The sequence below is a fragment of the Microplitis mediator genome, chromosome 2, assembly GCF_029852145.1.
Source record: "Microplitis mediator isolate UGA2020A chromosome 2, iyMicMedi2.1, whole genome shotgun sequence".
NCBI classification, from domain to species: domain Eukaryota; kingdom Metazoa; phylum Arthropoda; class Insecta; order Hymenoptera; family Braconidae; genus Microplitis; species Microplitis mediator.
In genome coordinates, this window is record NC_079970.1 from 21,087,853 (window position 1) to 21,103,277 (window position 15,425).

General features: G+C 30.0%; 1 protein-coding gene across 6 annotated transcripts in view; it reads right to left on the reverse strand.

Annotated features, from left to right (window-relative positions):
- LOC130663785 (cell adhesion molecule Dscam2-like) overlaps window positions 1–15,425 on the reverse strand; it is a 237,895-nt gene that overhangs the window by 60,925 nt on the left and 161,545 nt on the right. For all 6 annotated transcript variants that reach the window (XM_057463243.1, XM_057463245.1, XM_057463246.1 and 3 more), the window contains 3 exons: window positions 14,568–14,888; window positions 12,100–12,261; window positions 3,638–3,787 (listed from right to left, as the gene is read on the reverse strand). In XM_057463243.1, coding sequence (XP_057319226.1) covers window positions 3,638–3,787; window positions 12,100–12,261; window positions 14,568–14,888 — 633 coding nt within the window. The remainder of the gene's footprint in view (window positions 1–3,637; window positions 3,788–12,099; window positions 12,262–14,567; window positions 14,889–15,425) is intronic.

Below are 15,425 nucleotides of genomic sequence, written 5' to 3' on the forward strand. Positions count from 1 at the left end.
ATCAGTGTTAATTAAATTGAAAATTAACTTATTTTTATGTTTAATTATAATTAAAATCAATTCAATTTCGTAACGGATGAAAGAGTTCATTGACATTAACACTGTAATAAAAAACGGGGTTAAAATAGACTCACACCGTCTGACGGTTGTTATTCAGCCATGTTAAATATGATATTATATTTAGTAGATATTTTTCACGGTTTTTAACTAATTTTTTTTTTTTAATTAATCAGAGTAATATCCAGTTTGCAAATTAAAATTCGTTGGAAGTAAAAAATAAAAAAATTCATTAAAAAATAAAAAATGACTCGAAATCAAAAGATAAAATTAATAAAAAACGTCATACTCAGAAATAAGTTGAACGTAACGTAAAACAAAAAGAGAAAAAAAAATCTTACGATAAAAATGATAGAGGAAAGATGGTTTAAAAATGTGTCAATTTTCATTTCAACGATAAATTGTTTTACCGCATCGTTTGTTATCAGGTTATCACATATAAGCTCTGAACTCACAAAATCGCGAATTCGATTTTATCGGATTTGTTGGCTCTGTTCCTCGTTTCCCAGGTGTTTCTGGGGAACATTTTGCCGACGTGGCAAGTCTTCCGAGTAAGATCGTAAGAACTCATCCTACTGTATTCTCTTTTTTTTTTTTCAGCCTTTTTGCCGACCTCATCTCCACCTTCTTCACTTTCTAACCTTCTCGTATGTTCCAGTCGATGGATTCTCCATAGACGAATTCCCTCCCTCGCTTCAGCCCCATTTGGTACTATATACTTTTAGAAGAACGAACGCGTGGGACCACAGAAAGGGAGTTTGGTGCTTGTTGAAGAGTGTCTGTGCGATTTCGTTGGCTCCGATCGTCCGGAAGTTTGCCAGGAGAAACAAGTTTCCTTCAGTTGTCAGTAGATCCTCTGGGACATTTTCCTTAACGTTTTTTTGGTAGCAACCTACTTCTATTACTATACTCATCTGTACTTCTACTATGCTGTATGCTCTAGAAAAAGTTTACTTTAAACCTTAAGGGACTGGCTTTTTATTATTCTCATGCGATTTCCTGTTGTACTCTGCGCGCTTTTATTTTTTTTTAAGTATTGAAATTTTAAATTTTACTTTCTGAGTCAGCATTAATTTTATTTTATTTTTTATGCTTCTAAATAAAGTTACGTCATTTAGCTAAAAATTAAAATTAATATTTTTCTTTGCAACTTTCATTTTACTATGCGCAGAAATAGAAAAAATTACCTTGTACTCGAGTGATTAAAATTTTATAGATCAAAATTTTTATGAAATTCACTAGAGTACGTGGAAGTAATTATTGAAACAAATAAAAAAACTTTTAATTAGAATTAAAAAAAAAGAAAATTAAATAATTGGTAATTTTCTTTTTTTTTTTTTTTTTTCAAGAACTGTAAAGTTTCACCTATTAAATTTTCAACTACGACGCAATTTTTTTATTACCCAAGTTTATGAGTACGAGGAAACATACAATAAATGAATGTGCGTTACAACATGTGCTCGTTACGCAACTTTGGGTTGTTAATGTGGGAAAAATGTCAGAGGGGTTGTGATGAATGGCGTAAAATAAAAAGTGTATATGTATATGAATATATGTGTAGATGTTGGGTATATAAATGAAAATCCATAAAATGTATATGTATATTTTGTTTCATATCTGCTCTACACACGTTTCACTGTAACATATATACTCAATTGCAAGAACCACATGTGCAATTAGTTATAACGAATTGTTATATCATAAACGCTCCGTATACGTGCTACGAATTTACGTATTGCAGAAGTCTGTCTAAACAGAGAGTTCAGAGCTTACAATATTAAAGTACGGGGTGATGCTTTACTCGAGGCATTTTATTAATAAAAACAGTGGCTGGTTAAAAGGATTCTATCTGGTCTAATTGAAAATCGTAATTTGTTACTTTTCACTGAAAAAACTATACACCGACGAAATTTAATCCGCAGTAGCATCAAATGTACAGATTATTTATTTTATCAATAAAAAAAAAGTAATCAATTAATTTTTTTAAGAAAAATTTAAACTACCCTACAGTAAATTTGAAGTAAAAAAAAAATTCTGAGGTAATTTGTTTTACTCAGAAAAAACAATTATTTGTACTAGAAGTATTTCATAATAGAAGACTCATAATAGATTCGATTATATACGTGAATTAAAAGTAGGGGAGGGTGAAACAAAGTGGGCCTGCATACAATCTTATGGAGACCCACTTTGCCTCACCCTCTCCTATGTACAGTAATTAAAACCAAAGAAAAAAGAAATAAATAATAAGTCAAGAAATATTTTTGTGTAATTTTTTGTGCTCCGAAAAAAAATTTTTACTAAGGGGGACCCTACTGTGAAATTTGGAAAAATCAATTTTTTTTGCATACTTTGATAGTCTATACCTTCAAAAATAACATCCTAAAATTTCAAATGTATATCTCGAATAGTTTTTTTGAGTTACAGCCATCTGAAGAGCAGCCGCTATTGGTTCTGAAAATACATTTTTCAAAATTGCTTCAGTTATAACTCGAAGACAAATCATCCGATCGATTTGATTCGATTTGCAGCTTCTTTTATATACGTTTCTACGTACCACGAACCTCCAGTTTTCCGGTCGAATCAAAAATGCAATTTTGGTAGGCGAAAAATCATAAAGTTTTTGTGCGAAATTTGAAATTTTATTTTAAAACTCCGCGATTTGGTTCAATTTCAAATTTTTCCTTAGCCCGAGGGTTATGGTACAGGAAATACCTTCTAGTTTGATAAACTTTTTGGTTTTTTTGATTTCATGCACTATGACTGCATCAGTAGGGGGACTTTTATTTTTGGAGCGTTGGGAGATCATGAATAACTTGAAGAATTTTTAATTTTTTGGTCCAAAAATTACATCTTATTTTAATTATATATTCCCAAATATATCCTTCAAACATCAAAACATTCAATGCAGTAGTTTTCTTTAAAAAAATTCCCAAAAATCATTTTTTTTTTCAAGCGGTCATACTAATGATCCCCCTTAAAATATTCCGTTGTGTCCTAATACCCCCTACTTCAATTCGAATTTTATCAAACGATTTTTAAAATAAATAATTAATTATATCAACAGATAAAAACCATAAAATTTAATAATTTCTCGCAATCAATATTTTCAATTAGAAAATTTACCAACTCGTCGATAGCTTCTATATAAATATACATCTATGAAACAGTATGTATCTATATAACTATCTACTACTTAGTGGCGATCCGCATTCTCGTGAAATTTAACCGGTCCACTTGAGAACTAATTCAATCTTATCGACGGATTACCCTCAATATGCCTCAGGCATTTTGAATCATTTGATACTTTGCGTCTCCTAATAACTTTTTAATTAATGAATTAATTAAAAAAAAAAAAACGTAATAAAAAAAGTATAATCGGGTTTTTAAATTATTGAAGCTCTTCTAATTTTGTTCATAACAAAGTTATGTTATCGATTATCAGCCTGAATATTTAATATTAATAATAATAATAATCAAATATATTGAAGTATGAATGATTAAATACTTAATTAAAGCTTATTATGCGATATTAAATTCAAGGCTTAAATTATTAAGTAAATTATTTTGAAAGTACACTGACCTGTGACTATAAGTCGGGCATGATTTGAGCTTTCAATGGTATCTCCAGTTACATGATGGACGGTTCTACATCGATATCCGTAATGAGTGTCAGCTGCGGTTACTGAGAAAATTAGAAGCTCGCCAGTGGGTAGCATGTGATACTTTCCATCTAAAGTTAAATATAAATGAACTTCAATTTATTAAAAATGAAAAATAATCGTGTAATTTAAATTTATTATTGAATTTTAATTTATTGCTAAAAAATTTATCATTAGACTGTTATTGTGACCGTGACGTCATATTGGATAAGACGAGAGAATTTCCTAGTATAGTTACAGGGGACAGAGTGAAAAAATGGAGTACATAGAGGCGCGGTAACCTGGACTCTATCAATATGCAAATTTTTTTAATGGAAAATCCCTCTGTTGTTACCAGCCTGACATACATGACGTCAGGTATATAAAAAACAAATAAAAAAATGGTTAAAAATAAAAGTAGGAAGCTAGGTGAAAACAAGAAAGAATATTACGAGTAGGAGGGAAGGAAACACGGCCAGACGCTTGGATGGTCCTTCGAGCGCGTTGAGAGCAAAAAAGGGTGGCTGAAAAAAGTACACGAAAGAGAGAGACGGGGGTGTAAAAGAGACGAGAAAAAGAAGAATGGGTGAGAGTGAGAAGAGATAATGTGTGTGCGAAAGAGATGGACTAGCTTGGAGTAGATACTACTAGTATTACGGTTACTTCATTAATTTAAAATTGAATAAAAAAATTTAATTTTTCATTACATTTTTTTAAACACTCTCCTAATTGATTTTTTAAAAACCACTTTTATATTTTTTTTCTTATATGTATTATTGAAAAATATATGTACCTGCACTGTTAAAAAAATTGTTTGAATTTTCAAAAAAATGTATATAACGCAATAAAAACATACAATTGTGTTTGAAATTTCATTGTAACGATCGTATAGAATTTAAAATACACGCTTTTGAATTTTCAAATAAACGCTTCAGATTTTCAAATACATCTATTTAAAAATTGAAAAGAAAGTATTTAAAAATTTGAAAAAAAGCATTTGAAAATTCAAACAAAAGTATTTGAAAATCCAAAGTGTTAATTTGAAAATTCAAAAACGTGTATTATAAATTCTATATGAAATTAGTAATGAAATTTCAAGCACAAATGTATGTGTTTATTTCGTTATATACAATGTTTTGAAAATTCAAACAATTTTTTTAACAGAGTGAGAAAACTTTATTGTCTAACACGAAAAAAATAAAATTGAAAAACTAACAGTTTTTAAAAACAACTACAGGATTTTTCAAAAATATTTATCTAAAATTACATTTCGAATTGGAAAATTAATTACTTCTGAAATTATTATTTGAAATTTGAAATTTGTATTCTGACAGATTTTTGTAAACTTTTTTGAACTTTTTATTTTCGGCACCGCGCTATTATATGTAAAAATGATTTTTCCTTTGTTCTTTTCGCGTTCAAAGTGGGAATTATTTTTTTTTACAAAAATTTTTTCATCCCGATATTAAAATCCGTTTTTTTGTTAAATTATTTTTTACTCTTTTCAGAGGTGGATTATTATTACGAGCATATATTGATATAAGCTGATGCATGTATAATATAAAAATGTGTATTTATTATTTTCGACTCTCGTGAGTTGTGTGTTGATAATACATTGCTACTTCATTTCATTGATTGAACCTCTATCTACCCTTTCATATTCAGTGCCCCTATTCGGCTATTATCGATTTCATTTTTATCCTTGCACGCGGGTTAATATTGAGAGAGTTTTAGTACTCCACTACTGCCCACGAAAAAAACAAAAAATATATATGTATATATAACACCGAAACTTTTCATGACCATGAATATATATGAGGATGAATTTTTTTACTCGTTTTCCCAAATCTTTTATACTTGAATCCCATGGTCCATAGTAAAGTGAATGAATACCTGTCGTAAGCAGGTATTCGCGCTTCCATTGATTTTTTTCATCATCCATCATACTTTATTAACGTGAAATATGTTTTCAAAGATATTATAAATGAATGATTGTTGGAATTTCATATATTTTTTTTGTTAATAATGCGAGCAATAAATATTTTTTAATACAAAATAAAACACCATAGTATTTTTTTATTGGTATAGAATTCCAGATATTTTAGCCAGGAATTTAAATAAAATGAATGAAAATGTTCACAAATAATTGAATTTTATACTGTGTTGACAAGATAAAATAAAAGGGAGTGACTACAATGAAGTATCCCAAAAATTTAGTGAAAAAAAAAAAAACAAGTCTATTTATTGTCACTGGATTATTGATTTCAAAGTGATACGACGTATTAAAGGTAAAATGAGTCTAAAAAATAGAATTTTTATATTAATATTATTGTAAAATAACGATATTATAGGAATGGTTCTCATAACATCATGGGAATAGTTCCAATAATAATATACACTGGTCACAAACTTAAGGCTACAATTTGGACTTTTTTGCTTTGATCAATGATAACTCGGTGCCAAATTGACGTAGAGACTTTTTGAGGCCGACAAATTAAAGGGCACAAAATTTCCTAAAAAAGTCATTAGGTCAAATTATCAAAAAAAATTTATTAAAGCCCATAGACTTGTTAGAAGGCGAACAATAATTTGGAAATTTTTTTTTCTCGTCGGTTTTCTTAGGATTACTCCGGAACCCTGCATGATAAAAAAATTTGAAGTCCAGATTTGAAAACTAGAAACTTGAGGCTACAATTTGCTTTTTTTTTTTTTTTTTTTACTCTACGACCATTTTTCACCGAGTTACAGCATGTTGAAAATCACCCAAAAATTTAGATTTTTTTTAATTCCTTTAATTTTTGTAGCCAGTGTAGGAATAGTTTCCATACCATTATGGGAACCATCCCTATAATAGTATGGGTAGAATTCCTATACCATTATGGGAACTATTCCCTCAATGCATAGCAAATTTTTCCATAATTTTCTTTCCGTGAACATTTGTACGAAATAATTTGAAACGATTTGTATAAGGTTTCGAAAAGCTGCATAAATTAATTACTCGCTTAGATCTTCCCTTCCACTGTGCCCCGTTTTCTATCGTATGAAAATTTTATGAAATATTTTTCTATAAGTCTAAATTAGACATTTATTCTACGATAGCTGAGACTGGATAGACAATAAAATAAATAATAATATTTTGATTTTCTAAAAATATATAATCAATTTACAAAATTTACAGTGACTAAGTAAACAGATAAGCTGTATTGTCATAACACTGGTATTTATCAACAAAAACACATCCTGGTTTACCTTTGTACTTTTCTGACACGAGGATAATCGAACTTTGTTTTTGTTTTTTGTAGATATTTATCTCAACTGAAAGAGGGTAAACATTCAAACTGAAAAAAATAAACTTTCTTGGCGCCGGTTGAAAAAGCAGGTAAATGACAAACAAATCTAATAATACCTTTTTGTCGGCAAACATTTTTTTCTTTTAAATATTTTATTTGTAATGTCGATAATTTTCAAATATTTATTTTATATTTTTCTTAAAATTTGGTGAGTGAAAAATTCTAAAAAACACTTGCACTTTAAATTTGATTTTATCGTAATTAAAATTATAATGGAGTAAGTATTAAAAATCTAATTATACAAAGTAATTTCCAGTGTTTATATTTATTCATAAGTACTCTAAATGACAAAGTAAACTTTATGTGTTCACTGCAATTAAAACTGTGTTCTATCATGTTTGCTACATTGAAATGGAAATTTTTAATTAAAAAACCGATAATATTAACTTGAAAAAATTTTTTTATTCTGCAAGTCTTGTAAATTTAAAAAAATCGAGCGGCAATCGAGCGCCCTCAGCGCTTTCGGTTAAGGTGTGCAATAAAATTCAAACAAAGGATTTAAATGACAATAACATTACACTAAAACCGGTGTACTTTTTATCCATTTTATCGATTGACTTGATAACAAAAGACTCAAGACAAACTCAATCCTCTTAAGAATATTAGCTTATAAAATTTAAATATGTGAGAACAGGATTAAATTACAGACTCGGTGAAGTTTTAGAATAGAGACTGTTCTTTCCGAAAAAACAATCGGTTTTACATTCACTCAGTGCTGATAAACAATAGGAGATTTTATTTAAGTCGATAAGTCAGCAAAGATGTTCAGTACTGGGGATGGCTCTGTAGGCTCTGTATACATGTACAACCGAATCAGACAATGCTTTGAATAGGAGAGACAGATGGGTCCTTTTTTTGTTTTTTAGCAGTGAATGAGAATGGATTTCGCATGGTATTGCAAGGCGAAATAGTAAGTACATGGATTTCATGCAGACGTTTGTTGAGAGATTGCGGAGAATGAGGCAATGGTATACGTCATTGCGAATTTGCATTGTGGTTTAAAGTTCTCAATGTTCCTGCGCGGATATACATTCCTCATTCTGTAGTACACTAGCCTACTCCATCTCAGAAACACCCTAAGCGAAACTACAACTCTTCAACGTTAAAGTTGTCATGTCGCTTGTCTTTTATTACTTTGTGCAACGCTTCTCGTAACTACTTGTTCTTCAATCGAATTTCAAAATAATCTACTTTATCAATCTACAATACAAACTTGATTTTCGAAAATTTTTATTCCTTGTGTATGATAATTTTGTTTTTTACATTCTCACTGAATACGATTTTCTTTGCTTTGAATTTACAAAGATTTTTATTTACAAAGTATTCTAAGAAGCATTCACATTATTTTGTGTATTATGATAATATAAAAAAAAATTCAAAGCTATTGTAGACGAAAAAAACAATTTTTTACTTCAAGGTATTGAAAATTTTTTTTTAATGATTGAATATAATGGGGATCAAATTGAACTTGTGAGAAGGGAAAATCTAGCAGAATATCGAATATCGTTTTTTTATTATATTCATATATTTTTATTTATATTCGTGGTAAAAAATTTACGATGAAATATAATATTCTGAAAAATTTTATCAAACTTCGAACATAACCATAAATAGTGCAACTCTGATAAGGCTGAAATTATATCTAAAACTAATTTAGTGCTCAGGTAAAACAATTTCAAGCAAAAATAACAATAAATTTTTTTTAGGCCGAAAAGTAGCCTCGGTAACGAACACAAGGTTGAAAAAAGGCTGATAGCTAATTTTGATTTAAAAAAAAAATACTATAGTCTAAAATAAGGTGACTCACACGGTAAGAAATGTATGGCGTTCAACACCATGCTGGTATGGTCTCAAGACAGATACTAAAATAGTATGTGAAATATTCCAATAATGTAACGAGTCCCAGAAGTATGGTGTTATTTACTATACTGTATAGTACTGGAGCTATTGTATTGCTCACACGTATGCATAGCAGGCACGGCGAAACAGCATGGCCCTGAGACCCGTACTACAATGCCGAGGGCACAATGCTACTAGTTTTTCCCGCCATAATTTCTGGCGTGTCAGTCAATGTATACTATTGTATTACCGCCAAAACTATATAGATGTCATTAGACTAGGTTTATCTGCCAGAAGCAATGTGGATACGGCAATGCAGTGTGGGCCTGACGGCCATACTGACATTGCGGCGTCCGCGACAACTACCGCCAATGTCACTATTCCCGCAATCATTCAATCATCTATGCATACAATTTTATAACCTATAAAAATCTTCGATACCATACAGTATAGCGTTCACGCCCATACTGGCATAGTTAGATTCGCAAAATATTTCTTACCGTACAGTTTATCGGCCGATTTACAGGCTGATTATTACGAATAATAAAATTTCGTCGTGTTTTCGGCCTCTTCCAATAAAATTCTACGACTTCGGTTTGATTTCAGCCAAGTTTAGGCCTCTATAAATATAGTATGATAGTTTTGGTGTGATTTCGGCCTGATTTTGCCTTTTCGGCCTTTTTTCAGCCAAATATTTTTACCCGAATGGGCAGAATCGAGATCTTTTTTTTTACTGTAGAGAAAAAAATTGATTTTAAACCCACTAAATGACAGTCTTTTCTCTGTACTGTCTAAATAGGCATTGAAACTGCAATTTTCAATCCAGGTCACAATAAAAACTATTATACGTAAATAAAAAATACAGAAATTATTATGTTTTTTATTTTTCAATTCACAATAAACATTTTGTCTTTCTTTGTGTTTATTATTTATGTCTTCCTTCAAACGTTGTTTCATAAAATTTATTATTTTTCCAAGCATCTTAACTTGTGATCACTTTTTCCTTTTGTTACGAATGAATAATTAATTTATGAAAAACAAATTCACGATACGCCTGAATATTTTATGGAGTTATTCTCTCAAATATTGTACTGTGCTTTGCATTGTTTTCTTTTTACAAAATAAATATTTTTAAGATGAATATTATTATAAAATAATACCACTGATTCTCAAATAAATATATTTTTTACCAGACTTTTTCTTATGGAAGTAAAGTCTTGACTTTTTTCAAAAGTTCTATGGTTTAAAAATCATCCTCAGTTAGTTTACCCTTTTATTACTTCTGTGAGTTTTTTAAACTTTCAGTGCTTGTACGACTCAAATAAATGTCAACGAATATTTGTTACATCTGGCTGCTTCATTTTGTTTTTTACTATCGTTGTTTTCTCTCCATATTTCACTTTGAACTTTCAATGTCTTCTATCTACTTTATTTTTAATAATTTTTTTTTTTATTTTACTACTTTGCTTGTACTTTTTTATTTGCTTCCGTTATTTCCGGTTTGTGTTTTACAGATAAAATATTTTTCTGCACAGGAAATTGATGCATGGAACTGCTATGATAAATAATTCCAGAGATGAATTTATTATCATTAATTAGCGTAGAATATTTACAAAAACAAATTCATAAATTTTATTTTTAAACTATGACTGGTATTAATTATTATTTAATTATGATTAAAAATGAAGAGTATATAAGTTTTTTATGTAAATTTATTCATACGAATGCGGTAATTAAAATTATAAACTTTTAAATATATTACGCAGTTTTAATAAATTACACGTTAAATAAACTAAATGCCGGGAAATATTTATGGTTAGAGTTTTTAACCCCGCGGGGCTTCATTATAATATACGAATAATTAGAAACATATTATATATAACTGTAATAAAACAAAATAGTTCTTGATTTTTTCAAGACATACAAGAAAACCTGGGGCTAAATGTGACATCGTTCTCAGGAAAATAAAAAAAAATTATTCACAAATTTTAATTTCTACAGCCTAGAGAAGGACGAGTCGTTAAATATTATGAGGATTTGATACTTTTCAATAGAAAAAAATTTTTGTTAATGTTTGCTATTAGACACATTTCCATGAGAAGGAATAAAATCAGAAGTATACTCTGGGGTAACATGAACGAACTGATAGACAGTTGGGGAATTTTTTCAATTTGTAACAAAGAAAAAAAAAAATTAAACCATCAGATGCACTATTTATTAAAAAAATATGTATGCACAGTAAAAAAGGATTCATCAAAATCAACACATATCGTGTGTTAGAAGTAAAAATTTTCAAAAAATTCTTTTGTGATGGTCGAGATTATTTTTAACATATTTTGTGTGTTGATTTGACATTAACATATAAAAAGTGTTACTTTCGTATAAAATAACATTTTTGTGAGTTAAAAAATCAATAGATTGCGACAGTTCAAACAAGATAAATGCTGTCTGTTAAATTGACACACAAAAGTGTTAAATATTCAATACTCGAAATTTTAACACACACTTTTTTTTACACTTTGACGATTCGTTTTTTTACTGTGTATGATAATATAATTTGTCAATTAAGCAGATTAGTAAAGCCGTTATTCTTTTAATAAAAAAATAATTTTAAAAAATAATTATACGAGGCTATATTAATTTAATAGAATTCTTCCATGTTATGATAGCAAGCTTGGAATATTTGCTGTACCATAATCATCTGAAGAATTCACAATCAATTTTATTAACATCATTTAAACGGTCTAAAGTGGAGTATGCTTGCATCAACTTTACTGATGAGCAAGTATATTATCTCATACTCTTTGTGATTTAGATTCAGAATTGCATTTAGATTTAAAAAATAGTAATTTATTTCATACCGTAAGATGGACGGTGGAGTTAGGGTTCACCAAGGTCACGGGAAACGGTAAAACGTCCCCGTGGTCTTCCTAAAGCTAAATCACGATTTGAAGTCGATTTCGCAAGAAATCCATTTCTTATCTCATACTCTTTATGATTTAGATTCAGAATTGCATTTAGATTTAAAAAAAATAGTAATTTTTTTTACATACAGGGCGAAACTGTAATTATAATATCAACACCTTTGCTAATTAGAATCTATTCAATTGATGTATGGTATTACAGTACGCATATAAAATTATGCATTTGTAGCATTATTAATCCACATGTAATAATTCATACGCAAACACAAAAAATATAATAATAAAACTTACCACTTTCAGGAGCTGGATAAATATTAAAAGCTGAATCTTGAACCCAAGACGTAATAGAAACGTATTCCTTAGCGTGTGTTGGAATGTCACATCTCAAGACTCCCGTATTTCCCGCTAGTACATGGGAGTCCTTAACTCCAACTTGGTACTTCTGACGAACCACTGGAATAATGAAGTCGTCCGAAATTATACTTGAGCACTCAGACATAAAATTACGCCAACTTTAATTATAGCTCATGTTAAATAAAATATTTAATAATATATAAAAGCTCGGGTATTAAATTTAACAACAAAAAATAATATGAATATTTAAAAAAAAAATTTTTTAGTTTTAGACAGAAAAAGATATTTGTTTAAAAATATATCCAGCTCTATTAAAACAGCGGCATTAAAAGGTTTGAGCAAACGCTTGAAGCATTTAAAGACTGAATGATATAAAAGTGTAGTTGGGGTTGGTTAAAATAAAAGCGGAAGCAAAAGCAGTTGGCGCGACATGAGTCTGTATGTACCAAAATCTTGATCTTGGCAGCAGTGGGTGTGAGAGACGGTCATTACCCGTACCGAGAGTAAAACGTACTTTTATGACTTTCATTTCAAATGTATAAGAGCGTATGTCTATACAGATATACACAGATAATGTTATTCAACTGAGATCTACGATTAAAAATATATAGTGATATCTTTGTAAAAGAATACTTGTAATGAGTATATCTTCCTGAGTAATCAAACGAGGGAATCCCTAAGTCATCAAATTAACTTAAACAACTTTGGCATCTACTCAGCTTCTGTTAAACTTGTACTAATCGGTTTAATATTTGAATTTCTAAGCTTGTTTCACTTTGCACTGATACGGATAATTAATACTAAATGTTAGTTTAATTCACGTTTAATTACTCTATGAATATTCTTTATTTTATATCGATAGACGATAATCGTCATCATTTAATACTACTATAGTAAATTCTATTTCATTGAATGTTTTTCAGAGTATGATTTTATCAGGAATCGACAATCGTCAAAGATAGTGCTATCATAAATATGTATATATTTATATATATTATTTCTATTCATAGACACATATTTACAAATTGACCATGCAATCTTGAATTGTTATCTTTGTTATTGACTTTTTGAAAGTATTTTTTGTTTATTTTTTAAGTTAAATATAGAATATTTTTCTACTCGACATATATATTTAGACGAAGGTAGGGCACGATGAGATATTTGGGCACAGAGGTCAGTGAAGTAGTTGAAAAAATTTTGATTCACGGGGAGAATTTTTTTGAGTTTTGGTAGAATATATAGGGGATAGGGGCAAAACGGGGTACAACCAAAATTTTATAAAAGAAATTTTTTTTAAAATGTTTTTCAAATATTATGAAATCACTTTTGTAAATATTGAGCATTACTTTGAGTTTTATTTTATTAAACTTGTGTCAGTCAAAAAATTTTAATGACTTGATTTTATAATAAAAACAATTAAAAATTTTTTTTTCTTCCCTGTATTCAATAGTTATGTAAAATGTAATTTTTCTTTATGTAAATAACTTACAAAAAAAATTCAATTAAATTAAATTTATTTAATATCGAGAAATTTTTTTTTTCGGCAAAAATGAATTTTTTTTGAACGGCAACTGATAATTTTTTCAATTTAAGTATCTTAAGTATCCCGTTTTTCCCACCCTCCCTTATATCGGCATTAATACATTTTTCTTCCATGGAAGAAAAAAAAATTTAAGATAAATTTTCCCCGACAACTGAAAAAACTGATTTTACTAAAAATTAATTATTTGATCTAAATAAAATCCAAGGCTTGGGTCTCCATAAATATTAATTATTTTTTCCAAGGGTAAGTGATCCTTGGCACGTCATCGCTCTTAAAATAAAAGCACTCAAAAAATAAACAAATGTGACACTAACAGGGTAAGAAAAAAAAAAAAACGTAAAGCACGTATTTCCGCAAAAACCGTTGGCTTAACGTGAATCTCGATCTTGGCAGTATACGTTTTACTCTGGTGATTGTTAGCCCGCAGACGAAATGGGTTGGCGGTCGAGTAAAGAGGTGAGTTGCGACCAATCTATCTGAACGAAGCCTCGGTAAACGCAGTTGGCGCGATTCCCTGAGAAACTCACTCACCTAAAACACATTTATCTAGCTCGCTTAGACTTTAATTTTCTTCCAACACTTACTTACGTTTATATTGCTCATGGCAACTCCCTAATTGGATTCGTTATGGTTTACGACTGTTATTAATATGGATCAGCCGAGAGAACATTCGTAAAAAAAAACTTTCCCTCTATCGAATTATAATTTTTCTATTAATTGACGATTTCAACGAATTTTTATAAAATTACTAACGACTCTATTGAAATTTTTTTTTAATTAATGGGTATAATGTAATTATTATGGTGCATAATGTAATAACTAGGTCATAACATTGATTACTGTGGTGGTGGTAAGTACTTACCGGCTTTGACATTAACTTCACGCCCAAGTACTCGTCCCACGCTGTTGGATGCTTGGCACCTGTACACGGCAGAATGAACGTCATGACGGTAGCTTTCAGCACCAAATGGCAGAAAGTACATTGATCCATTGACTAGTATCTCTCGGATGTTGGGAATAGGATGCACAGGCGAGCCATCACCCATTAGCCAATCTACTCTCGGTCCTGGACTCCCATGAGCCGAACAATGTAACATTGCTCCTGTGTCATTGGAAAATTCTACTGTCGATCGTGGCTCGGACGTTAAAACTGGCCCTTGACTGTCCAGCAGTGTTCCTCGACCTAAAATCATTCAGATTAAAAATTCAATTATTATTTATTTTTATCTCGTCCTCAGAATTATTGTGAAATTTATTTTATTACTGTAAAGAATTTTGAGTTCGCGGTGTGGGATTAATTTTTGGTATGAAAATTTTCAACACTGCTAGTGTGAAAGTTACAAACGTATGATGTTAAATTTTGAACCGTGTGAATTAGAAGGTTCACACCACCAACGGTGTAAATTTATTAGTCATTTTCGATACACATGTGCAAAGATTAGGGTTCCGACAGGCTAGGAGTGACGTCAAGAGTCTGATTTTGTGGCGTATTCTCGACAGACCGAAGACATTATACGGGCGAGCAGCGAGCTGCAGCCTATATATTATTTGAAAATTTTGTACTACAGATTATATTATCAGCGACCATTTTCACAACAAAAATTTTTCATAGTGTACATTATAGTAGATTTTTTATTTATACAGAAAACAGTATCCCTAGTGATGTGGAGCTGACCGTCAGGTCATTTTTTGACCGTCACGTCATGGTCACAAGACCGTC